This window comes from Carassius gibelio, chromosome B23 (assembly GCF_023724105.1).
Source record: "Carassius gibelio isolate Cgi1373 ecotype wild population from Czech Republic chromosome B23, carGib1.2-hapl.c, whole genome shotgun sequence".
NCBI lineage: Eukaryota > Metazoa > Chordata > Actinopteri > Cypriniformes > Cyprinidae > Carassius > Carassius gibelio.
Genome location: NC_068418.1, coordinates 24,181,377 through 24,209,199, shown reverse-complemented (window position 1 = coordinate 24,209,199; position 27,823 = coordinate 24,181,377). Strand labels below are relative to the sequence as shown.

General features: G+C 33.9%; 1 protein-coding gene across 2 annotated transcripts; it reads left to right on the top strand.

The window, feature by feature from the left end:
• Nucleotides 1–547: 547 nt before the first annotated feature.
• tut4 (terminal uridylyl transferase 4) lies at nt 548–27,823 on the top strand. 2 transcript variants are annotated; one of them, XR_008182684.1, is made up of 30 exons: nt 548–739; nt 3,131–3,569; nt 5,205–5,341; nt 6,506–6,622; nt 7,830–8,007; nt 8,115–8,203; nt 8,297–8,348; nt 9,636–9,705; nt 9,827–9,953; nt 10,045–10,164; nt 11,215–11,400; nt 12,335–12,509; nt 13,796–14,286; nt 15,381–15,531; nt 15,649–15,735; nt 16,852–16,955; nt 17,264–17,321; nt 17,407–17,510; nt 17,594–17,683; nt 17,822–17,935; nt 18,028–18,105; nt 19,544–19,721; nt 20,708–20,755; nt 20,870–20,952; nt 21,038–21,153; nt 21,235–21,389; nt 22,440–22,543; nt 23,254–23,391; nt 25,983–26,135; nt 26,994–27,823. XR_008182684.1 is itself a non-coding variant. In XM_052594830.1 (30 exons), the coding sequence occupies exons 2-30, from the start codon at nt 3,194–3,196 to the stop codon at nt 27,074–27,076; spliced, it is 4,377 nt and encodes a 1,458-aa protein (XP_052450790.1). In that variant the 5' UTR covers nt 548–739; nt 3,131–3,193; the 3' UTR covers nt 27,077–27,823. The 2 variants fall into 2 exon arrangements, 1 of the variants encoding a protein (XP_052450790.1); XM_052594830.1 differs by having other exon boundaries at nt 23,254–23,806.

The window sequence follows — 27,823 nt, the reverse complement described above, 5'->3', positions numbered from 1 at the left end:
TTGGCAAAAAAAAAAAAAAAGCCTGGTGAATGTTAATTATAGCTCATAGTCTACTTTTATAAGCATTTGCCTGATGAAGTCCAGAGGAATGAAACGTTGCGTTTAATAAAGTTTTTTAAGAATGAGCAAGTATTGATAGTGTGCAGGTTCATTACTTGTTTTTGATTCAACTGTTTGTTTGATTTTGTTCCCATGCACCTATCATCGTTTCAGGTGTGCTGAGTTTATGTTGTTTGAACTATTATAGCTTACTTAACAATAAATAAATAAGAAAACATAGATAAAAGTCTATAATGTATTGTATTTATTTTCTGAGTTTTTTTTTTTTTTACCATTATTATTATTTGTAATATTTTTAACTATTGTTTTTATGTTAAAAACAAAAACAATTTCATTATTTCATATCTTAAAAAGGGCTGTGTCGTTTTGGAATAATTTAACTGATTCATTATTTTTAAGAAAAAGAATGTTGATAGACTTTATGTGACGAGAGCTCTATTTTAGAGCCTGTAGGCGTCACCGTCCACCGTCGGACTCCAGTTTCGTTTTCTCCGCCTGCCGCGGCCCACAATCCAGTGCGCGAGCTGAGTTAACATGGCGCGTGCGCTCGGCGTTTTGAGCAGGGCCGAAGAAAACAACAACAACAAGATCAGCGTCGGGATCCATGGCGTTTAGCGCGACGCCGATCCGTCACTGCTCCGTATGATCGTTCTGATCTTCCACACGTTAGTGAATCCAGGTAAGACAGAAAACTAAAGACACGCAAGCGAGGATAAGCTCCGCGACGCTTTATTAGCGCAGACGAGCTAAGGCTATATACATTAACAAAAGTTTGGGGGAATTGCTGCAAAATTAGACTTTTTGTGAATAATACACAATTTTAACCGTTTAATATTTAAATGTAAATGCTTTCTGCATGCAAATATGCAGACACTGGTGATTTGCTAGTGTTTGATCATTGCAAGGTTACATGCAATGCTCTTACAGTGGTTATAGGAAATCAGAACTAGGCAATAACTTTTAGGATATGGTGTCATTTCTGGTACATGCAAACAGTGTCTTTATTCATGTTTAGACTGTAGATCCTGTATGCCTCTAGTTTGTTCAGGCCTATAAGTCATTAAAGTAAGTAATTATAATGGTGGTATCATGCCTTCCTGGCACTTATTCTGTAATAATCTTAATATCGTATGCAGAATGTGATCTGACCCACTACATTGGCCAAAATATATAGGATCTGTTTTTTTTTTTTTTTTGTTTTTTTTTTCGAACTTGAATGGAAGCATGTTTCTGACATAGAATAATAAGTCATTAATAATAATAATAATAAAAATGATAATTGCAACATTATGTCTCACATTTCTCTTTTTTTTTGCTTGCAATTCAGAGTTCATGTCTCATCATTTGTTTGACTTTGTTTCTAGCAATTATGTAAAAAATAAGTCAGAATTGCAGGATATAAAATAGAAATTGCAAGAAAAACTCAGAATTATGAGATTTTATATGCATGTATGTTCTGTGTAATGTTTTAATTTATATACAAATACTACTGTATATATATAATGTTGCAATTTAAAAATGTACATAAATTGAATGCAATAATAACATTTAGCTATTTAATATTTCTGTATATTACTACTAATAATAACATTCTAAAACTTATTTTATAAATATGGGTTTAAATGTGCATATTATTACTGAATATGCACTAATTGCAATAAAAATAACATTTAGCTATTTGTAGCTATGTTTAGATTAGTGATAAAATGATTGATTGCAATTAATGGCAACCAAAATAAACGTTTTTTTTGTTTACATGTTTGTATTGTGTATGTTTATTAGGTATATATAAAAACATGCATGCAGTATATATTTATATTCATAGAATGTATAAGTATATTTAATATATAAACATAACATGGTTTTCTTAAATGTATACCTGCATGTATGTATATTATGTACATAGAAAATGAACACAGTACACCTACATACATTTTATAAACAAAAACATATTATTGTGATTAATATATAATAACAATTAACGCGAGTTACATAATCAGATTACTTTTTTTAAGAAACACATTATTTTTAAATTACAAGAAAATATCGCAGTTACTTTTTCAAAAAAGTGATGCCAGTTACTTTGTTTTCCCATTTCTTGAAGTCTCCTGTCCCGATATTGGAGAAATCAGAAGTACAGAGTCATAATGTGCAATGTATGAACATGATGTCGTTGCACGCTAAATGTGAATTAATTATCCCACTTGCAAAAAACAACAACAAAAAAAAACACGTTTAGGATTCATCAAAATGATTTAAAACAGTGAAATGCAAACTCAGAATATGACACAAACCTGCAATATTTTAATGTTAAACAACACAAATGTTTCCAATCATATTTTATTAACTAATGTCTTTGCTGCAGACCTTTGATGATTCCAATGCAACCGTACTTATAAGCAAAAATGACATTAGATAAACTAACAATTGTCCTTTTTTTATTATTATTATTATTGCTGAAGAGTGTTTTCTCTTGCGTTCTGCTGTACAGACTTGAATTTACTTTTACTTTAGCCTGAGGTTTATTCATTACACTTTTTGGTGTGAAAGGGCTTTTTATTTTTGCTATAAATAGAACTTCTTATATTAAAAACAATCAAGCCCTGCTCATATTTAAAAAGTAACATGAAAGTTTAAATTTTGTATTCCCATATTATTTATTTAGACTTAAATTAATATATTTAATTTTAAAATATAATATTTCATGGCTAGTTGCCACTCACTGAAGTACTAAACTTGTATTCACTTCCAAATAGGGGTGCACAATTAATATCATTTCTAAATTTCTAAAGGTTTTTCAGTTAGTGTTTTCAGATTGTTTATTTTCATATAAAAACACAGCATGCAGTTGCAACAAACAATGGTATAAACATCATTCAGTGTAAATTGTGATAATTGTAATCAATAATCGCAATTACAATTTCAAGGGAATAATCCACAATTATGATTTTTGACGTAATCATGCAGCTGTACTTCCCAGTATTGCCAGATTCCTCCTGATTTATCAAACCTTCAATGCACAAACATTTCTGAATACCCACAGTCTGATTCTGTCATATTTCTGCTCCAGAAACCTTCAACCAAGAGCCCTTTGGGCTTTTCTTTAGTCTCGTCCGGAGAGAAGTGGAGTGGCATGGAGGACCCCAAAAGCCCCGTGAAGGTGGTCAAACCTTCCCGCTCGAGCGGGGGCAAGGCGTCATCCTCCAAACCCCAGCGGGAGAGCGCCAAAGTCCCAAGCCGAAGCAAGGATGCAGTCCCAAGGGTGAAAGAGGAGATCCAGGGCAGCAGCCCCCAGGAGCTGGGCAAGGGCAAACCCCGCCGGCTGACGGGCAGAACTAACTCTGGCGAGAGGGGGAAAGGGAAGCCCCAGCCCAGTGAGGGCCGTCAGCAAAGCCAGGAGAACAAAACTCCTGTCCGAAACAGTGGACCTGTCAAGGATGGAGGAGCAGCACCGCTGGAGATCTCAACACATGACAACACCATCACCACCGCTAAAGACAGCATAACAGGTGAGGAAATACACACCGATAATCTGATCAGATCTGGACAATTTGAGATAGATCGATGTTTGGGGTCGGTAATATTTTTGAAAAAAATCTCTTATGCTCGCCAAGGCTGTATTTATTTAAACCAGTAAAAACAGTAATATTGTGAAATATTCTTACAATTGAAAATAAATGTTTCCTATGAGAACATATTATAATATGTAATTTATTGCTGTGATGCGCAGCTGAATTTTCAGCACCATTACTCCAGTCTCCAGTCTCATGATCTTCAGAAATCATTCTGATATGATGATCATTTTTGAAAACAGTTGTGCTGCTGAATGTTTTTGTGGAAACCATGATCCTTTTATGAATCGAAATTTTACCAGTTTGTACCATTATCAATGTCTTTGCTGTCACTTTTGATCAATATGATGTGTCCTTGCTGAATAAAACTAGCAATTTCTTAAGAAAAAAATAAAAACTTAAAAGCTGCTGTATATTTTAATAGTATTTTAGAGCTTTAATGAACAATCCTTTAACAAAATATATATTTAAAATTTGCTAAAGGTGTTTGAAAAGAGTAAATGTTGATCATCTTTTAGTAAGTTGATTGCATTTTCTCTGCAGTAGTATTGGTGTATTTACTGTGTTCCGCCGTTCTCTGGCAGGTTTATCAATGTATAATTATAATATGCATTGTTTTATAGCAATTATAGCATAATTGTATGCTTTTTGTGCCTAAAAAAATTTGTAAGTGTATTAAGTTAATATTTTGTAAAATAATTTAATTTCTGCAGTTGTGTAATTTATTAATTTAGTATCTACTGTCTATATAATTATGGTTATATTATGTATTTATGATACTTATATGAGAGTGTGAGTGTGTGTGTGTGTATTATTTTATGTTTATACATATATACATATGTGTTTCCATGTTTGTGTATTTTAGGGGATTGTTTTTTTTTTTTTTTTGTAAAGAGTAGTGATGTACTGATACCGATACTGCTGTACTGATACTGGTATCGGTATCGGGCCCGATACTGAGCTCCTGTACTAGTATTCGTTAAAATGAACCGATATCAAAGGCTGATACCACACAGCATGTGATATGTGCCATATTCAGACAAAGAAACACCTACAGCGGAACAGCATAATGGAGTTATTAGAGATTAAGGTTGTCTACGTAGGATATCTATGCAATGAATATAATGTTAAACATTCAGTATTAAAGCCTGTATAGTTGGCGAGCTGATAAAGCACACTGAGTGGATTGAATTAATTCAAGATGAATTTGTTCTGACACAGTTTAACTCTGAGTAAAATCTTATTTTATTACCATTTTATAATCTATAGAGAATAAACTGTTATTATGTGAAATGTTGAAGGTGTCTGAATAAATTTTGGTTTGACTGTATCCGTTTATTAAGTTAGGTTAACCAGCTAACATTATACATACTCTTTTGGTTTCTGTACCCAATATTTTATTTTTTATTTTTTACAAATGCAATAAAATTATTAGTATTGGTACTCTGTATCGGCAAGTTGCAAAAATAAAAATATCGGTATCGGTCGAGTACTGAAAAAGTGGTATCGGTGCATCCCTAGTATAGAGTAATTGTTGGTTGTTTTATCTGTGTCTGTTTCTTTAAATCTCAGGTGTGGAGGCGGGCAGACAGAGAGGCGAGGTCACAGCCGAGATTGTGGAGGCTGGAAACCTGACCTCTGACCAGCAGCTGGGACTCAAACAGGCGGAGGAGAGACTGCAGAGGGACTACATCCACCGGCTGCTCAAGGTAAGACACATACATGGAAAAGCTTGACATTGTATTCTGTTGTATTTGCTTGTTAAAGTCCACGGATTCAACACGCATTCATTTGAAATGAACGTGGCCTCTGTACATGATAAGCTCTATCTGACAGTGTTTGTGATAATGTAGATTATTTTGAATTATTCAGCCTTGCTTATCAGCGTTTGTCATTTAAAGGTCATTGTTACTGAAATGTTTTAAAAGTGTAGCACTACTTTTTTTTTTTTTTTTTAAGTTATATGTGCTACCGTGAGACTAGTTTGACAGAATAACTTACTTTCCCTCTCAGTGTACAGTTAACTCCTGTCATGAACACAAAGAGCGGGTAACTTTCACATAAAAAAAAAGTTAAATGTGTATTTATTTATTTATTTTGATTTATTTAACTATTTTCCAATTTGTGTTTTTATTTGTTTGTTTATTTAAAGATTTATGTATGGTTTTATTTTTTAAAGGAATATTATAATTCTATTCACTTTTTAGTTCTATCCCCTTTTTACTGCTATATTTAGAATTTTGTTTTATTTTTTTTCTTTCTGGGTTTATTTAATTGTTATTTTAAAGGAATATTTTGTTTATATTCAAAGTACCTTTTATGTTGTACTGCTGTAATTAAAATTATTTGTTTATTTGTTTTAATTAAATTATGGGTTTATTTATTTCTCTGTTTGATTACATTTGTTTTATTTTTATTTTAAAGGGTTGTTTTTATATTTTACTGCTGTGTAGGATTCATCTTTATTTTGTAGATTTATTTATTGTTTTATTTATTTTTTAATGGGTTTATCTACTTTTGTATGTATCTATTTGTTTTAAAAAACAATTTAATTGTTCAAGTTTTTTTTTTTTTTACTCTTTTACCGCTGTTTAGGAGTCATTTTGTGCCAAATTTATATGAGTCTCACCCTATAGTTTTCACAGACTAGTTTCATTTGACTTTAGCTGTAACTCTGTTCTGAGTATCATGTAAATGTGACCGCACGTTTTCACGCACACTAGCTGATTTAGCTTTTAAATGCTGGTGAAAAGCGAATCCGAGTCGTTGAGCGGATCTAGATTTCTCTCATTAGCACGTCTGTGGAGCGTGTGGATGTGTGAAGAGATGTGGTGTTTTGTGATTGCTTTCTCAGCCGTTGTGTATTTCCACAGCCGTCGCCCGAGTACCCCAATTTCCAGTATCTATGCAAACTGTGTTCAGTCCACGTGGAGAACATCCAGGGTGCTCACAAGCACATTAAAGAGAAACGTCACAAGAAGAACATCATGGTGAGGAAGCAGGCTGTTTTTTCCCAACACTTATTCCTGTGCTCTTTTAAAATAGGTTTTTCTGTGCTAGTTTCTGTTGATAAAGTTTTCTCAGCCGATATCTGCATAAGGTGTCCACTGATATTTTAAGTTAATGTTTCAGTTATTTATTGAAACATTCACATGTTCTCTGATGTTGTTTAATGGATACATGACATGCATTTAAACAGATAAAATATGTAATCCCTTTAAATAAGTGTTTGATTTTATAGATTTAAACCTTTTTCTTTTTTGTGATAGGGTCTCCAAATTTTTCACACTGGCATTTAAGGAATCCAGCCAGTGTTATTTAAGTATTTTGAGTATTTTATTGAGATGCTATTGAGGTTTTATCATTTATTAATATTTTCAATTAGTTTTTATTTTGGTATTTTATTTTTTCATTTTAAATTTTGTAAAAGTTTTAGAAATGTAATGTTTTTGCCTTTTGCCATTTTGGTTTAGGTTTTTATATAAGTTTTCAATATGGTTTTTGTTTTATTTCAGTTTGGTCTTGTTTATTTAGACAAATGAAATGAAAATTAGAAATATTGCTTTGGCAAAATGTTTTTTCTTTTTAGATTTTATTTAATTGCAAGTAATTAAAATGTTTGTTTTTTTTAAATGGTATAGTTTAGTTAACTATAATAATCCTGAAGCCAACCAAATTGAATAACACTAATAATAATAATTTGCTCTTAAATAAATTGTAAAAAAAAAAAAAAGAAACTGCAAAAAAAAAATACATATATATATTTGATAAATATATATTTTACACTGCAAATGTAAAATATTAATATGAAGCTAAAATTTTTTAATAATTAAACATTTTATAGTTTATGATGCTGACTTTGTGTTTGCCATGTTAATAGCCCAGATGCTAACATGGCATTAAAAAAAAATAAACAAACAATATTAATGTTTATACCTTATTCTTCACTTATAAACTTAAAAAATCCTTAAGATATTATTTTGGAAGAATGTTGATGAAATGCTCTGTTCTAAAATTTATATAAATTATAAGAAATATTGTATCAGGCATGCTAAAGAACCCTCTTAAGAAAGAAGCGTTATGTTATATAATATTATAGCTATATTATAGTTAAATATTGGGTATTTTGTATTGGATTTGACTCATTTGTATAATTTGTTTGATTGTTTATCCTCTTGTTTATGGGGGTCTTTGCAGGAGAAGCAGGAGGAGAATGAGCTGCGATCGCTGCCGGCTCCCTCTCCGGCCCAGTTGAGGGCGCTAGACTCGGTCGTGCTGGAGGTGGCAGAGACGCACGGCATCTCGGAGGAAGACTTCGCGTTGAGGCAAGCCGTGGTGCTCCGGATGGAGGGGAATATTCATAAACAACTCACAGGTATAGTGCTTGTGTAATCGCTTGCGCTATACTTAAGTATACTAAACTTAAGTAAAGGAAGTGTTTCTTACAGTCTGCTGAATATCTAAATGCTTGTTTTATCTTAGCGTGTTCTCTCCATCTGTACGGCTCATGTCTCACCCGCTTCGCCTTCAAAACGAGTGACGTCAACATCGACGTCTCTTATCCCTCCACTGTGAGTCTGAACGAACGTGCATGAGCTGCTTGGATCTGTGTGTTTCTGTGTTTTCTTGTGTTTGTTAAAGTTTTGCACATCTCTGTTGTGCAGATGACTCAGCCTGATGTGCTGATCAAGGTGCTGGAGATCCTCAAGAACAGCGGTAAGATACTAACCATTATAATCCTACACTGTTTGAATGGACTGTTCAGTCAGTACAGATGCATCTCAATAAATTAGAATGTTGTGGAAAAGTTTATTTATTTCAGTAATTCAACTCAAATTGTGAAACTTGTGTATTAAATGAATTCTGTGCACACAGACTGAAGAAGTTTAAGTCTTTGGTTCTTTTAATTGTGGTGATTTTGGCTCACACTTAACAGAAACCCACCAATTCACTATCTCAACAAATTAGAATATGGTGACATGCCTATCAGCTAATCAACTCAAAACACCTGCAAAGGTTTCCTGAGCCTTCAAAATGGTCTCTCAGTTTGGTTCACCAGGCTACACAATCATGGGGAAGACTGCTGATCTGACAGTTGTCCAGTAGACAATCACTTCACAAGGAGGGTAAGCCACAAACATTCATTGCCAAGGAAGCTGGCTGTTCACAGAGTGCTGTATCCAAGCATGGTAACAGAAAGTTGAGTGGAAGGAAAAAGTGTAGAAGAAAAAGATGCACAACCAACCGAGAGAACCGCAGACTAACGACGATTGTCAAGCAAAATTGATTCTATAAACATAGTAAGGTTTCGCAAATTAAAAGAGCAAATGAAGTAGTTTTAATCTTCGGTTCTTTTAATTGTGATGATTTTAGCTCACATTTAACTACTTCAGTCTGTGTGCACTGAATTTATTTAATACAAAAGTTTCACAATATAAGTTGAATTACTGAAATAAATGAACTTTTTTTCCACGACATTCTAATACAATGAGATGCAAATGTGTGTATATTTATATATATGTATATGTAAATGTACATGTGTGTGTGTGTGTGTGTGTGTATTTATTTATTTTATGGAATAATGTAAATAATATTTGTAAGTATAATATTTAATTATAAAAAATACTAAAGGGGAAAATTAAGTGTACAATTACTGAATATATAAAACAGTATTTATATTATTAAAAAATGGTGTACATTTTAATATTTTGTATATAAAATGTTAATATAAACTTTAAAACACAAACAATAATTGGAGAAATAACTGAAATTCGGGGTATTACTCTACAGTATATAAATATAGAAAACCAGTAGTTGAATGTTTAATTTGCTTATAGGAGTCTACAAAACTCATTTCAGTGATTTAAGACTTAAGTTAAGAGGGTTTGAAGTATAAATGTGCTTTTACTTGACTGTTTACCGCTCTAACAACTGAAAGTTGATAATGCACCAGACTTGAGTTTCGAGAGCTCAGATTAACTCGAGTTTCGCTTCTGTTTCCAGTGGAGTTTGCTGAGGTGGAGTCAGATTTTCACGCCAAAGTCCCTGTTGTTTTCTGCAGAGATGTGGCCAGGTCGGTTTAATGTCAGCCATAAAACGTTTCTATAAATAGTCACAGCGCACAAAGAAAAAGCATTTGAAGACATCAATAATAGCCTGTCATGACGGATAGGTGTGGTTTGTTGTCTCTGCAGTGGGTTGATGTGCAAAGTGAGCGCAGGAAATGATGTCGCGTGCCTCACCACCAATCACCTTGCAGCTCTGGCCAGACTGGAGCCGAGGCTCGTTCCTCTGGTTCTGGCCTTCCGTCATTGGGCCAACGTACGTATGACTTGTTTCCATCATGTTCTCCAAACATTACATGAACTGTGTGTCAGCGAAGTCTAACGAGATTGTGTGCGCTTATCTGTAGCTGTGCCACATCGACTGTCAGGCGGAAGGAGGAATCCCGTCCTACTCGCTGTCTCTGATGGTCATATTCTTCCTGCAGCAGAGAGCCAAGCCAATCCTGCCTGTTTATCTAGGACACTGGGTATGAACCTCAAATGGATCGGTAGTCTGAGTTAATTTTTAAACTGGGGCTTGCAAGAGATCAGTGGAAAAGCTTAGAGAAGTGGAGTCAAATAAAACATTTGTAATCACAATTACCTGCAGGATAAATTGATTCAAGAAACTGATTGTAATAATGCATATAACAATACAGTGCTTTAGAGATAATAAAAAAAAACTACTGCAAATATATGCATGTTTATAATAATTTTTCACAGTGTTATTTAATTAAAATGAACAGATAATACAGCTACTCGCACATTACTACAGTGAGTGGGGAAAACAATAATTGCTAGATAATAAACTAAATAATTTTTTACACATTTATAATAATTTATCATTCTCACAGTATAAATTGATATAACAAATAATGCATCTAACAGTGGCTGAGAGAAAAACATAATCGAAACTAAATATTTTCCAAGTAATATTTAAATAATTTTTTACACATTTATAATAATTTATCATTCTCACAGTATAAATTGATATAACAAATAATGCATCTAGCAGTGGCTGAGAGAAAAACATAATCGAAACTAAATATTTTCCTAGTAATATTTTGGACATTTTTATGATGTTCATTATTCACAGCAAAAATTGGTTTACATCTACAAATGCATCTAACAGCACAGTACTTAAGTGATAAAATGTTTTCAGTACATTTAATTTAAATAAACATGCACATCTAGTAGCACAGTGCTGTAGTGAGTGTTAAAATGTATGTAAAATAAATATTTTCAAAATAATCGTTTGGCATATTTATTATAATATTTATTTTTCAAGGCACAAATTGATCTCAAAAAAGTTCTTTAAACAAGTCAAACATCTAAAAGCAAAGAAATAATGAAACGTAGTGTTTTCCAATAATTATTTCTGTATGTTTATGATTTGGTTTTTATACATTAATTTATGCCGAATTTTTCTATTCAAATATACACATAGTGGTTTTAATTTTAGAATGAGATCATGTTTGGAGGTTTGTTACATCTATATTAGATTGAAATAACTGTATTTTTGTTTGATGTCTGCTCAGATCAAGGGCTTCGATGTGAAGCGTGTGGATGAGTTTCACCTGACGGGGATGGAGTCGGACTCATTCGTGGGATGGGAGCACAGACCCGCTCCTGCAGGCGAGGGCCGCGGGGACGGCAGAGCCAGACCTGAACCCAAAACCCAGACTGAGAAGAAAGAGAAGAAGGGTGAATATGTGAAGGGCAAGGTGAGCCGCTACTCATTCCCTTGGACAGGGTTTCCCAAAGTGGGGTTCGCAAACCCCTGGTGGTCCGTGAGTGAATTGCAGGAGGTTCTTGAGTTGGAACACATGCTATGTCTGAGAGTTAATTACCATTAAACTGGTAGCATTTTATTTTACAGTCCTGTTCCTCATGTACATACTATGCACTTATTATAGTAATCGCAATTACTATGTAATAACTAAGTAGTAACCCTGCACCTGCCCCTAAACCTAACCCTTATAGTACACTACAAATACATGTAAGAACATATACTGTAAAATAAAGTGCAACCATAAAACCATTAAGGTATGAAAAAATAAATAAAACATAAGAATAATTAAAAGCTTTTTGCAAAGAAATGTTACAGGTTTATGCAAATGTGATGTAAATGTAAAATCTTAAATGTATACAAATAATTACCTTTTGGGGAAACCCTGTGTGTGTGTGTGTGTGTGTGTGTGTGTGTGTGTGTGTATATGTATATATATATATATATATATATATATATATATATATATATATATATATATATATATATATATATATATATATATATTTTTTTTTTAAATTACATTATGAATTTTTATAATTTGTTGAGTGTATTATCAATCAATCAATGAAGTTTTATTTATAAAGCACATTTAAAATCAACCTTGGTTGGCCAAAGTGCTGTATAGTAAAATAAATATAACAGTAGCTATGTAAATACTACTAAAACTGATGAAAAATAAATGTCTTTTAAAGTTAAACAGGCAAATGTGGCTTTAAATATTTGAAATATTTACTTAAAATCTCAGGGGGTAGTTCAAGTACGTAATTTAGGTCAAAGGGGTTCGGCTGACAAAAAAAGTTTGAAACCCCTGCCCCAGGGTGAGTATTATCAGTAATGTGTGTGTGTGTGTGTGTGTGTGTGTGTAGGCTCGTCTGACGCTGAAGCAGCCGGTGAGCGTGTCTCTGGGTCAGCTGTGGCTGGAGCTCCTGCGCTTCTACACGCTGGAGTTTGCTCTAGAGGAGCACATCATCAGCATCCGTCTGAAAGAGCTGCTGCCGCGGGAGCTGAAGAACTGGCCTCGCCGCAGACTCGCCATCGAGGGTGAGACCACAGTGTGCTTAATACTGATGCTGTCTGTCAGCACTTCATTAGATGCTTCATTTCCTGAAGACTGGAAGCTCTTGGTTTCCATACAAGTGTTTAGCATTCAGCAAAAGGTTCAGCGAAATATGAGTCTTAAATAAGATTTATAGAGTTGTTCAACCTATCAGTTTTCCGACTGTTAATAAATGCCGAAACGGTATAATATTTTGGCTGATCACCTTTTAGTTATTTTAATGTTATGGTATTAAAAACAGCCAATATAAAAATTCTGTAGTCTTTAATAACTCTAAAAGCAATCTTTTTTTAATGCAGCAAGTTAATTTATTAATTAAATTAAATTTACCAGACGCTTTTATCCAAAGCGACTTAGTGCATTCAGGTTATCAATTTTAACCTATCATGTGTTCACGACACCATAATAAAATTTGATTTAAATCATATTTATTAATTGAAATAAAAAAAATAAAAAAATTGTAAAATTTCAGTATTACTTTAGTTTACTATTACAGTGTTTTTAATAGTTTAAAATAGCTTTCATTTTTATACTGGCAGTTAATATTTTAATTTTTAATCATTTTGTGCTTTGTCATTTTCAATAATGTCAAAACAACATTTATTTCTTTTACATGTAACAATTTTGTTTTTTTACAAAAATCAAATATTCTAACAATATTGTTAAATTCAGAATATGTAGTAAGTCTGTAATTAAGTTTATATAATGGTTAATAGAAAATAATTTAGTACATTTTTAAATCAGTTGCTCAAACCTTTGTACATTTTTGAGATGCTCAAACTATTCAACATTTTTTATTAGAAATTATATATATTTTTTATTAGTTTTGTACAGAATAATACTTATTACAGTATAAATGTTCTATATTTTTTATTATTATTATAATTGTTTAATAGAAAATATGTTCATTTGTTAGCTATATAACGTGACTTGATTTCCAAGATGCATTAGTAAATTTTGTAAGTGACATTAACATTTATTAATAAATTTTGAAGATGAATTGTTCATTGTTAGGTCAGGAATGTAATGTAAACAAATGAAGTTTTATTGTAAAGTGTTACTGATTAACTTTAGATGAGCGTGAGATGATTGCACTGGAATTCAGTTTCCATTATAAACCAATACTGACAAACAATATCAAAAACCCACAGTATTTTACAATTGAATCAGTTTTAAGTGAATTTCGTTTTTCTTAGTTTGAGATCCACTGGAAATGGAGCAACAACTGCAGTTTGAACACATTTGCAACTTATTTAATGGTGTGTTTCAGATCCGTTTGCGTTGAAGAGGAACGTGGCTCGCAGTCTGAACAGTCAGATGGTGTTCGAGTACATCCAGGAGCGTTTCCGCACGGCCTACAAGTATTTCGCCTGTCCTCAGAGCAGGAACGGAGCGAACACCAGGCACAGCTTACTGAGGAAGAAACCCAGACGCTCTCACACGGCCCAATCCAGCAGCCTGGACCGAAAGAAGAGCGGCGAGGAGGACACAGACAGCAGTGAAGATGAGGACGAGAGGGATATGGAGGAAGAGGAGAGCCTCAGAGCAAAGTTCAATGAGCTCCTAGCGAGTGACGCTGGGACGGACACCAGATCTGAGTCTGTTTCCCAGGAACCGTCCGCAGCGGAGTCTCCTTCTGCCCTGAACGGCCTGCTGATGGACAGCGAGGAGGAGAAAGATCAAGAGATGGAGAAACAGGACAGTGTTGCTCCAGAAGACATGCACTACATCTTTGACAGGATGATCTTCACCGGAGGAAAGGTGATTGCACAGGATACTGTCTAAATATTTGTGGTGTTCATTTTCTATTCTACTTATTTTTTGCTCAAAAATCAGGAAGACATTTATCTTGTGTAGTTTATGTGAACTAAATGGCCATTGATCTTGTTGTTGTTGTTGTTGAGTGAATTGTTTAAATGAATAGTTTTTTTTTTTTTTTTTTTATCAACCAAAACTGAAAAGAAAAAAAAAAAACTAACCAAAATGGTTAGAATAATTCAGTAGTGGATTGGTCTGACTTGGTCTGATTATTTCACATGCGACGGGAAAAGTTTTAAAATTTGGGGTCACTAGGTTTTCTTTTTTTTTTTTATGTATTTGTTTTATGCTCACCAAGAGAAAAAAAAAATCAGAATAAAAAAATAGTAATGAAAAAGCAGTCATATTGGGAAATATTGTTACAATTTAAAATAACTCTCTTCTGTGTGAATATATCGTAAAATGTAATTTATTACATTTTTTATTATTTTTCAGCTTCAATACTCGAGTCTTCAGTTTCACATGATCTTCAGAAGTCAATCTAATATAGTGAATTTCTGCTCAAGAAACATTATAAATATCAGTGTTAAAAACAGTTCATATTTTTGTGGAAAAAGTGATACATTTAGTTTTTTGGGTTCCTTGATGAATAGAAAGCTAAATAGATCAGCATTTATTTGAAATAGAAATCTGTAAATGTCTTTACAGTCACTTTTGATCTATTTAATAAACCCTTGCAAAAAAAAAAAAAAAAAAAAAAAAAATATATATATATATATATATATATATATATATATATATATAATTTTTTTTTATATATATATAATATATATTTTTTTTTCTTTTTTCAGGAAAAACTATTTACTTACAACAAAATGTTGTATATAAAAGTTTTTTTAACACACAGCAGTGAAAAAAATAGACTCTCTAAAAGAGGGTGGAATTGGCATGCAGTCCAATAATTCAGTCGGTTGGAGTCATTTTTTTTATAAAGATTATACTATGACACACACGTGCATCACATGTATTATGGTAGCCTAAATAATCTGGTGCTATGAACTTGAAGTTAAGCGTCTGCTGGTCGTTTCTCTTCACAGCCGCCAACAGTCGTGTGCAGCATCTGCAAGAGAGACGGCCACCTTAAAGACGATTGTCCTGAAGACTTCAAGAAGGTCGAGCTGAAACCCCTGCCGCCCATGAGCGAGCACTTCAGAGAAATCCTGGACGGACTCTGCCTGCTGTGCTACCGTGAGCGCCATCCCATACTTCACCATTATCCGTTTTAATACTCCAGTGCATTTCTATCAGTCAGCTTGAGTGCATTTATATTTGCATTTACCCTTACATTTACTTCATTTACTCTAGGTGAGCTGGCGCCGTCTCTTATCGAGCAGCAGAAGAGGGAGCAGATTCTGGGCAGTCTGGAGCGCTTCATCAGAAAAGAGTACAACGGTGTGGAAACCGAAATTTCCTCTACTTTCCAAAAGAAGAACAAAATGTTAAATTTACCATCACTTCTTCAGACGTTGTATTAGAAACAATCAGAGTAGTGTTAACTAGTCACGTAATTACAAAAAACTAGTTTCATTTCCAAAAATCATCATCGCCATCATGCAACGAGTGAGATTTTAGCTGAGAAATTACTCCCAAACGATGATTTAAAGTCGTTAAACAGACATTACAAAAAGTAGCTTCAACAAGAAATGTTTTGTTTGATCAAATTTATTACATATACTCTTTTAGACCATGAGGGTGAGCAAATGATGACACAGTTGTTATTTTGGGGTGGGTGAACTATACCTTTAATAATTTATTTTATTAATTGTATTACTATGGAAATATGAAATCATTAATTTAATGAAATGATACTCTAAATAACTAAAACTGCCCATAGGTGGTGGTAAATGTCTTAATGGTTAAGTCATCGATTCATTTGATTCGTTCAAATGGTTGATTCGTTCAGAAGTGTAAATGGTTCTTTATGAATGGTTCATTGAATCATTAGACTCGGTGATCTTAAAACAGATCCTCACCATCAGACCGATCGGTGTGTGACATCAAAGTACCGCGAGAGCTGTAGAGAGCAAACAGCTCCTTATGCTTTTTAATCGCAACTATCAAACATAGTTTGCAAAAATTTCCCTGCAGTTGTTCTATACAACTTAAAAGTATTTAAAGCTGAATTATGCAATAATTTTAACAAATAAGCACTAAGTCAACCTGCAGTACCAAACAGGGATACGCCAAAGGACTGCATATGATCTATTATGGATCCATTCATAATCACTAAACACACCAAAATGCAAATGAAAAATGAAGCCATTCTGAATGTGTGGAAACTGGGCGATCTGAAGGCAGCTGGCCTCGACGTCAGCAGTGAATACGCTCCTCTGTCAGAACATGCAATAGTGTCAGTGTTGCATCTGATGGCCATGTGTGCACAGACACATCTGTTATAAATCACTCGCTGGATGCAATCCATGGAAAAATCTCTGTTTCACAGTTTGTATGGTTGTAAACCGATCGGTTAACTACAAATGAATCTGTGATCTGTGTGTTTTCGTTCAGATAAGGCCCAGCTCTGTCTGTTTGGCTCTTCTAAGAACGGCTTTGGCTTTCGTGACAGTGACCTGGACATCTGTATGACACTGGAGGGCCACGACACTGCTGAGGTACGAATACTCTTGCCTCTTCCAAAGAGGGGCATGCCATGTTTTATGTAAAATTGGAAAACCATTTTTTTTTTTTTTTTTTTTTTTTGTAAACATATGTATGATTAGGCCAATATTAGAAACATACCTAACTTTCCTTTCATTTAAATTTTTATGTCATGCAAAAATTCTAAGTTACTAACAATGTGCATTATAATATGATTATGACTGTTTTCCCTTACTTGAATTTTTATTTATTTATTTTTTTTTTTTTGCCAGTTATCGAATCTCCTGAACTTGTTTCGCCTTTTTTTTTTTTTTCTTTGCAGAAGCTGAACTGTAAGGAGATCATCGAGGGTTTAGCCAAGGTGCTGAAGAAACACACAGGTGTGGAGTGCTTTATTTTGTGAAACTGAAGTCAGTGTGAGTTGATTCGACAGCGCTGACAGATTCATTCGTTTGTGTGCTTCAGGTTTAAGGAATATTTTGCCTATCACAACTGCTAAAGTGCCTATAGTGAAGTTTGAACACAGGCAGAGCGGACTGGAGGGAGACATCAGCCTCTACAACACACTGGTGAGATATTATATTAAAACTTGCCTACTTTATTTTAATTATTTATGTATGTATTTTATTTGAATGATGTTTCTGTGTGTCAGGCCCAACACAACACCCGGATGCTGGCCACATATGCTGCTATAGACCCTCGTGTGCAGTATCTGGGCTACACTATGAAAGTATTTGCCAAGGTAAGACCATCACAAATGTGATTTTAAGCTGCGTAAAATATTCTGTGCGAAATTGGAAATTGCTGTGTGCTACAGTATTGATTGCATGCGCACAAGGAGACAAAAAAAGGATGTGAAATCTAAATGTGTGTTTTGCAGCGCTGTGACATTGGCGACGCCTCCAGAGGAAGTCTCTCCTCCTATGCTTACATCCTCATGGTGCTGTATTTCCTACAACAGAGACAACCACCAGTCATCCCTGTGTTACAAGAGGTACAGCGCCCTTACACAGACGTACTGAGGTAGTACCATGGCTCAGTGATAATATCAGGACCACGGTACTGAATGATTGTGTTCTTCTGCAGATATTCGATGGGAACACTGCTCCTCAGAGGATGGTGGATGGCTGGAATGCTTTCTTCTTCAATGATCTTAATGAGCTGGTAAGCAGGCAGTGATTTGTCACTGTTCGTTGAAGAGGTTTCATTCTACTTACATTGTACCATTTTCATTCATTTAATGGTTTATTAGATTTCATATTTACTTTTCATTAGAAAGTCCACAAAAATAACAATTGATGGTATATATTTGGGATTATGACTAATTCTAAAAGTAATTGTCACAATGCACATATAAAAATAAATTATATATACAATTTTGTTTTTATTATAACAAGAAAATGTTATTTAGAGACAAGTAATTACTAAAAAAAAAAAAAGAAAATCCATAACTGATAGTAGGATGTAGTAATTGTCACTAAATGCATAGAAAAAATATCTTTGTAATTATTTTTCACTAAATATGCAAGGAAAAATCAGTGATAGTATATATTTGTTTTATATTATTTATCATTTTAATATTGATCATCTAATTTGTTATAATTGTCACTTAATACACAAAGAAAAACAGTAACTGTTTTATTTTTATTTATTTATAATAGTAATAATAAATGACTAGTATGTATTTTGAGATTTTATTTAGTCAATGCACTGAATGTGATGTACTTTTAGTTATGATTTGTGCTGTTTGAAAATGAACCAGGTCAATGAATTTTAATTTTTTTGATTTTAAGAAAAGTAAATTTGTGTGCTCTCTGTAACCAGTATTATGTATAATTCTTATGGCTCTTTTGTGCAATATGAATAGTGATTGTATTGAACATTTATAAGTATTGGCCCAAACCTCTGCACAATAATGTAAATATGGTAAAATCAATGAACAATAGAGAATGTGGAGTGATTTATGGTCCAGAATGTGTCTTGCTTTACTAAGAACAGAAATACTCCTTGACAATTTGCTGTGAACATATTTTATATGTGACTTCCAGTTTATTTTATCATCAATTATTACCCCAAGAAACTTATTTTCATTTACTCTTTCAATGCCCACCCCATCTATTTGTATCTGTACCTTTGTATTCTTATTGCAATTACTGAATAATATGAATTTGGTTTTACTTAAGTTTAATGATAATTTGTTTCTATCAAACTACATTTTCATTTTGCACATTTCAGAAGTAATCCTCCCCAGTAGTTCATGCAAATCTCCCCCAGAACAGAAAATACTAGTGTCATCTGCAAATAATACTATTTTTAATGTTTTTGAAATGTTGCATATATCATTGATATAAAGTAAAAACAGTTTTGGACCTAATACTGACCCCTGGGGGACGCCACAAACAATGTCCAAGCATGATGATGAATATTTACCCAACTTCACAAATTGTTTTCTGTTGCTTAAATAACTTCTCACCCAGTGCAATACTAACCCCCTAATCCCATACCATTCCAGTTTATTCACTTGGACACTGTTAACAAATGATGCATTCCGATGAATTTTCACTGAGCATGCATTATTTGATGTGTGTGTCTTTGTGTCCAGCGGCGGCGTCTGCCAGAGCTCCATCAGAATAAGGAGACGGTCGGTGAGCTGTGGCTCGGCCTGCTGCGTTTCTACACAGAGGAGTTTGATTTTAAAGAACACGTCATCTCCATCCGCCAGCGCAAACGCCTCACCACCTTTGAGAAACAGTGGACGTCCAAATGCATCGCAATCGAAGGTTTGAAACACTCATCATCAGCATACAGCAACTTTGCTGTCGATCTGTTCTGAAATACACAACATAAGAATTATTAATTTTATTCTGTTTATTAACGTGTTCATTTAATTCTGCCTTTCTCCTTTTTTTTTTTTTTTAATTGAACACCATTTCATAAGTCAAAAATGGGTACATAATTTATTCTAAAATCGTAAAAAACATAGATTTTAAAATCATATTTTAAATATATTTTATTCATTTTGTACATTTTGAATTAATTTTTTATTTTTTTTTATAAAATGTTATTTTATAGTTATCCCATCCTTTTTTCTCCAAGTAGATTTACCATATTTAATGCACTAAAATACAGTAACATTTCAGTTTTTAATTTATATATTTTATTATATTATTCATTCATTAATTTGTAACAAATTAATTATATTAATTAATATATACACACTCTTTTTTTAATATTATTTATTTATTTTATTAATCAGAAATCTATTTAAGTAATTCACTAAATACACAAAGTATTAATTTATGGTTTATATTGTTTTCATTTATTTATTATATTTTATGAATTTTATACTTATAATTTAAATATATGACAATTTTAGATATTCCATTGTTAATTTTAAAATGTTTAATTCACTAAAACTTTAAATATTTGTTTTTGTTTATATTGTAATTATTAGATTTTATTTTATTAAACAAATATCAATTGTTGTATATTTATTATTATATTACAAAGTAATCTAATTATTTGTAATAATTGTTCCACTAAACCCACAGTCAAATGGTACATATTTAATATAAATAATTATTATTATTATTTAAAAAAGTGTTGTTTTTTGTGTTGTATATTTAGCCAATGTTGAAGTTACTTCACTGAATGTGAAAGTTACAGTTTGACTTCTAATATTTTAATATGCATTGTGTTGCATGACCCTTAGCGAGGTTAAATGTCATATGCTGTATTTTTACATGACAACATTCTTTTTTAACAGATCCCTTTGACTTGAATCACAATCTTGGGGCTGGTGTTTCTCGCAAAAGTAAGCAACACTATCCCATTCCGCATATCTTCGTGGTTTTCCACTCTATACAGCAGTTCTAGTAAATGTATGGTGGGTTATGTCTCACTCATTCTTGCTGCATTTTTTACACAGTGACTAACTTCATCATGAAGGCCTTCATCAACGGCAGGAAGCTGTTTGGCACCCCGTTTTACCCTCATCCAGGAACCGAGGCCGTGAGTCACATTAAAACTGTTCCTGAGTGCCATCATCCTTCATTTCATACCTAGTTTCATCTTTGTGTCTCTGTCTCTCTGTCAGGATTACTTCTTTGACTCCAAGGTGCTGACGGATGGAGAACTGGCTCCTAATGACCGCTGCTGTCGGATCTGCGGGAAGATCGGCCACTATATGAAGGACTGCCCAAAGAGGCGCAGGTGTGCTGCTCACACACGCAGAAACGATTACCTTTTACAGCGAAGTGCTTAGCTGCTTTTCTGTTCATATTCTGTTTTCAGAATGAAGAAAAAGGAGAACGAGCGTGAGGAGGATGTCAGGGAGGAGGACAGGGAGCCCAGAGAGAGACGATGCTTTCAATGTGGTGATATGGGTCATGTGAGGAGAGACTGTCCCGATTACAAACCCCTCCGTCAGAGAGCAGTGCCAGGACCAGGTACAGCTCAAAACTTCATTCAGTCTTTTCTTCTGTCTGCTGATTTGTTCATTAATGCAGCCTCTCTAAAAGCTGAACTTCCCAGACCGTACAGTTTTATTAACATATTTCAATCTCATTATCTTAAATCTTTAAATCTGTGTGTGAGTATAGATATATAATTTATATAATAATTATTTCATCTGTTGTTTCCAAGTAGGTTTAATATGTGTTATGCATTAAATACGTTAAAGAATATAATATATATATGTGTGTATGCACACACACACAATATGTACATACAGATAAAACTCAATAGTTACAAATAATATTTATAATAAATTGTTTTATACGTTTTTAAATAATTTTTCCATCTGTTGTTTCGAAGTAGATTTTGCATGTATAATGCATTATAAATCAATAAAAATACAGTTCCTGTATTTTATAGGATATAATTATTTTTGTAATTAAGTAGGTAATTTTCAGTATTAGTTAATTTTCACTGCAACTTTTAAGAGAGTTCATGAATATTTCATATATAAAAGCAAAAATAAATATAATAACTATGAATAATGCATAAATAAAAATTTGCAAAAATAGACAGATGGAAAAAATCTGAATTAATCCACATTATTTCTAACATAAGCAATGGACTATTTTCAACTTCAGTGTGCTTGGCTTCTGGTTTCATCTGCTTGCAGCTTTTTTAGCCGAACAAAATATGTTGCTGTTGTTTATGTTTATGTTGCTTGATACTGTGTATTATAATCATAAAAAGGATGGTTTGTAGTGCAAATAGTGTTACTGTTTACTGCACTTAACTGTTTAATGTTATTCTAGATAATTAACTATAGTGGTTAATGAATCGGAATCTCACACATTCACATAAAGTGGATAGTTATTGCAAAATACTTTTATAGTCAGTAGTTTTGTATTGTTTTGTCATTGCTGATTTTATAATGCACTGTAATATGTATTTTTGCCTTTAAGGACAATTGTCTTGACTCGTCTGTGTCCAGTAGGGGGCAGCATATAAAGCATTTGACTATGATTGCACTGTATTTTTTCCAGTGCCTCACATGGTCCGGGCCATGGCGAGCTCTCAGTCCATCCCCATCCCTCAAGGTGCTTCAGTCCAGGATCGGGTCGCACGGACCAGGCAGCCCTCTGAATGTGTAAGGACCAGAAGCCTCTACTGTCAGCTGTGGCTGGGTGATAGACGTCCACTGTCTTTGAGAAGTAGTTGATGTTTCTTTAGTATTTTACTGATATATACACACTGATAATGAATGTGGATTTGCGCAGCTTGTCAGTTAACAACTGCTCTGTGTATTAACAGCTGCTCTTTTTGAAATGTAGCACCTGAAGGAATTTACCGCTAATTAGAGAACCGGCTTTACTGACGAGATGCGCATTAATTATCGGCCAGTATTTATCGTGCACCCCTATTATTGTATGTTTTGAATTTAATTTATTTTGCCAGTCAAATGAAATCTCAACCAAATAGTTTGGAACCAAACAATACTGGTCACAAAAGCACAGTAAAAATTATACAATTGTGTACATTTATTTTTGTATTTTGTGTCCAGGAAGCTCCTAACACAAAGACAAATTCCTTGTGTTTCTGTGAACACACTTTGCAAAATAAAGCTCTTTCTGATTCTGAATATCTGGTTTAATAATAAAAAAAAAAAAAAATATATATATATATATATATATATATATATATATATATATATATATATACTTTTAAATAATAATAATAATAATAATTACTACCTAATAATTTTTTGGTTTACATTTCAGTATCACCCAGCCACAGAACATAAATTTTCATTATGGTGTTTAGTTGAACTGACGGTTTTTCTGTCTGTTCTCATTTAAGTCTGATACGCGTCAGACTCCTCCGTACTCACCTCAGCAGTCTCCCTACAGCCAGGCATCCGTCTCTCCACAGAACAGCAAGCCTTCCTCAGCATCCTCTACCTCCAATCCTTCCCATCCGCAGCCGCAGCTTCCCCAGGTTCAGCTCCCCATCTTCAACTTCCCTCATTCCCACCCGGGCCAGTATCACACCGGGCTCTCTGCACTGGGTCTCCTGCCTGCCCACCCCCAGCAGCCACCCATCACCTCGGCCTCCTGGCCCATCCACGGCCCTCTCATCCAGGGCTCCGGGGTCTCCACCGCCTCTGGCCACCCGTCCACTCCGTGCCTGAGGTTCGCAGTCCGAGGCGGTGGAGGCGGGAATGGAGGCGGGCCAGCAGTGAGCCCTGCCCACATGAACCTGAACGACCCCAGCATCATCTTTGCTCAGCCGTCGACGGGACGGGTGACTGGTGGAGTGGGCGGTGGACCCGCTAGAGAAAGGGGGCACCCCTGGCACAATCAACATCTCAATCCGGGGCCACTGGTGGGGAACGGCACAGTAAACAAGACAGGTGCACACACACGGTGCTCACACTCACTGGTTACTGTGTCTGTCACTCAGTTTAGAAACCTAGTGAAATGCTTCTTATGCAGATTTTCCTTATGGAGATCTAGGCTTTATGCAAATAGCACTCTGATTTCAATTAATTTTGACATTGGCATGTTGCTAAGCTTGTCACAGTAAAAAAGTAAATGCCACGTTAGTGTTTATCATTTAATGCTGTTTTGGAAAAATGTTTTATTATTAGTGCTATCAACCGATTCATTGTCATTAATCATAATATATAAATACAAACACATGCATGTGTACATTTAAGAAAAATTGTATGTTTATATATTAAATATACTTATATTTAATATAAAGTTTTAGCATATAAATGTATATACTAGGGCTGTCAAAATTGCTCAAAAATGACGTTCGAATATTCCCTCTAAAAAATACACGAATATTCGAACTATTCGAATATCTGGTTGCACATGTTGTCAAAGACGCGCATTACGTCAATAACAGGCCAAAATAATACAAAGAGACATAACTACTTGTATAGATAGTATATTTAAGTTTAAACATATATGACAACGTATTACCTACACAAAAACAAGGAAATCAACTAATGGCCAAGACTGCAGACTTCACGCTCTCTCACCCTCACAAAATTTTGTGAAAAAAATCAAAAAATTTTTGTTCATTTAAACCGTTATGCGCAGAGAACCTGTGAACAAAACAAAATTAATTTATCCGTTATGGCCTCTTGTTGTGTTGCAGACAAAGAGCTTGCGGCGGGCGATTTAACGATTTTGAAATTTAACGTTAAGTGTCAAGACGTGACTGTTTAGCTGGAGTTCCACCCATTATGCCATGCTCCTTTGGGTGCACATTTTTGAGATGTGACCTCATGTTGCTAGTGGTCGAATGGTATGCTAACTGTATCTTAAATAGCTTGCATACAACTTCATCTTGCGGGTCAACAATTTTACCTCATTTTCTCTGCTGCGGTCGAGTTGGGCTCTGCACTTGCTGCCATCTTCCATGAAGACGCGTGATGCTGTGCCAGACAGTGCGACACCTGTGAGGCGGTGACCTGTCCCTGAACCCTCAGGCACGCTAGCACGCCCACTCGCAAAGCAGACAACCACCCCTTTACTACTGCAGGCCTTTTTTTCCACCTTTTTTTTTTATTCGAATATTAATTTTCACCTTCGAAATTCATTTATTTTAAACTCTTCAAATACATATTCGAATTTTGAATATTCGTTGACAGCCCTAGTATATACATGTAAATATTTTCGAAATACATGCATTTGTTTGTATTTATATAAACATAATAAATATACACAATACACATGCAAATATTATGTAAACAAACTTTTATTTTGGATGTGATTAATCATTTGACAGCACTAATTATTATTATTATTAAATCTAATTAAGTAATGAAGTTGTAATCTAGTAGTTATTTTAGTAGTTAATTTTTATAAATGAACATAAATTACATGAAAACTGATAATATTAGCAAATGTCTTATTTTGCACAGTCGGCATAAATTATTCTTAATTTTTTGTTTTTGTCAAGATATTTTCATATGTTATCCTCAAAATCAAAAGGACAACAAACAAGAAGTTTTATTTTGCATTAAGAAAATGCAATAAATAAATAAAATTGCAACTGTTACATTGCAATTGTTTTTGCATTAAGAAAAATACTGTTTGTTTTTTTTTTGGGTTTTTTTTTTGCACGCTCATGTAACAAGGGTTGTTTGGTTATGGAAAATGGTATTAATCAGTAGTGAAGTAGTCTTAAGTATTTCTAGCCAATCAAATCCTGATGAATAAGATCCAGCTCAACATTATTTGCTGCTAAATATATGGTTGTGTTCAGAGATGAGTGAAGTCAGTGCAGAGTGTTTGAGAGCTCAGGTAAGTGTCACAGGTGTTTTGGGTTCACCGGGTGACTCCACAGCTTTTAGACTAAACACTGGGAACTGGTTTTACTAGACTTGGCTTGTCCTTGATTGGAGCTGTTTTACCTGTAACCCTTTGAAATCACAGTCTAACAAAACCTTGGTTTTTGAAACTAGTTTGTTTCAGGTGACCCGAAAGCTTGTGGTTTCATAATGTTTGTGTGACATTATTTTGCTGTCTGTTGGTTCAGAGTTGTTTGTTCACTGTTCTCTCTCTATATCTCAGATCCTAATTTCCCGTCTCAGTTTGGCGGTGTGAGTCAGGGCTCTCGGTCCTGGGATCACAGCAGTGCTGCTCCGTATTCGCTGTCTCCATCCTTCATGCCCTACCGTCTGCCACCCTACCTCCAGCAGCCCAACAAGCCCTTCATCTCACAAGGTACCAGTGCTGCTTTGTGTCTCTCTGACATGTTGACACTAAAACATTCAAACCTTGTGAATCTGTATTAGACGTGGAAAGTAACCGTGGAATTTTCATTAAATTTCAACAATAAAACACATTTTTAATTTTTTCATTTTATTGTATTTTTATTTTTTGCTATTTTTACTTTAAGGACAATGGCTTTTAAGTCATTTTAGACCCAAGAAGTCAATTATGTAGTGGCAAAAACATTTCTTATAGCAGTAAAAATCAAGAAAAGACCAAAAAAAAATTCAAACCTACGTGATTTATTTAATTCTATGTATTTATTCATACATGCTATTTTGCTTTCTTAAGGAGAAAGGCTTTAGATAGGAAAATCATACCCAAAAGAACAAAAAAAAAAAAAAATATATATATATATATATATATATATATATATATATATATATATATATATATATATATATATATATATATATATATACCCAAATACCCCCCCCCCCCCCAAAAAAAAAAGTAAAAGGAACCCAGAATTTATTTATTTAGAATAGCATAATCAAAACCAGCAAGTCAGTTATGTGGTGCCAAAAACATTTCCTTGAGCAAACCAAGACATCAGACCAAAAACAAAAGAGTACAAAAAAAAAAAAATTAAGAAAACACACAAAAAAAACATGCTAAACATGACCCCCCCCCCCCCATGCTTAATTGTCTTAATGTCAGAATGCAAAATAATTTGAACTATTAAAATAACTATTTGATGCATGCAACATGTTTTCCATTGACATATTCATCTCTGGTTTTTACAGGACACAAATGCACACACTAATAAATCAGGAAGCATTTCCACTCACTTGTTTGCCTCTCTTGCAGGGTCTGTGGTGGCAAATCAACATTACCCGCTGATTCAACACAATCGGCACGGCAATCTCAACTACATTCAACAGAAGAAATGAAGAAAGACACTTCACTTTGTAAACCAATGCCCAAGGTCCTTATAGAAAAAAAAGAGACTAACTTTGCATCATTTGGAAATTTTTTAAATGAATTTTATCATTTTTGTACAGTTTATATGTTTTATTTTCCTTTTATTTCTGTGTGCATCATCACATTGATTTGTGATACAAAATGTCAAATATTTTAATACCCCTATTTTTGGAGGGGTCCGAAAAAAGTGTTTTTATTTTATGTGTAAAATAAGGATTTAAAATGTATTCACTTTATTTTTATTGGCTGTATTCCTATTTTGCTTGCATAAGGACAAAGGCTTTAGATAGTAAAATCAAACATAACAACCCAATAAGACAATTATGTAGTGCCAAAAACTATAGCAAACCAAGAAAACAGACAAAAAAAAGAGCAGAAAAAAATTAAGAAAAGACCAAAAAAATAAAGAAAAAGCAAACCAACATGCTTATGTGTTGCCTTTTATATATCTTTTTAAATACCGTTTTATATTTTTTTTAATTGCTTCAAATGCCAGGTATCGCATGAGTGTGCAACAATCTGAGCTGAAAGCATTTTCAATGCCTTTTACATGTCACTTTTACATACATTTCCAGACCTCTTTCATAGTTTCATTAATATAGACAAGATTAGGGTGTAGAATATCCATCGGCTGTGCTGAGATTTAGTGTCAAAAATGAACATTGTAGTCGGGAGCTTTGAGCTTGTTAGTTATTTATTAAACTTGCACAACTTGT

What these genes read in the sequence shown, in the direction of transcription:
- tut4 (XM_052594830.1), top strand. Translation starts at nt 3,194, where the DNA reads ATGGAGGACCCCAAAAGCCCCGTGAAGGTGGTCAAACCTTCCCGCTCG. An exon ending in ACATCCACCGGCTGCTCAAG is followed by an intron (nt 5,342 to 6,505) that starts GTAAGACACATA and finishes GTATTTCCACAG; the next exon opens with CCGTCGCCCGAGTACCCCAA. An exon ending in ACGTCTCTTATCCCTCCACT is followed by an intron (nt 8,204 to 8,296) that starts GTGAGTCTGAAC and finishes TCTGTTGTGCAG; the next exon opens with ATGACTCAGCCTGATGTGCT.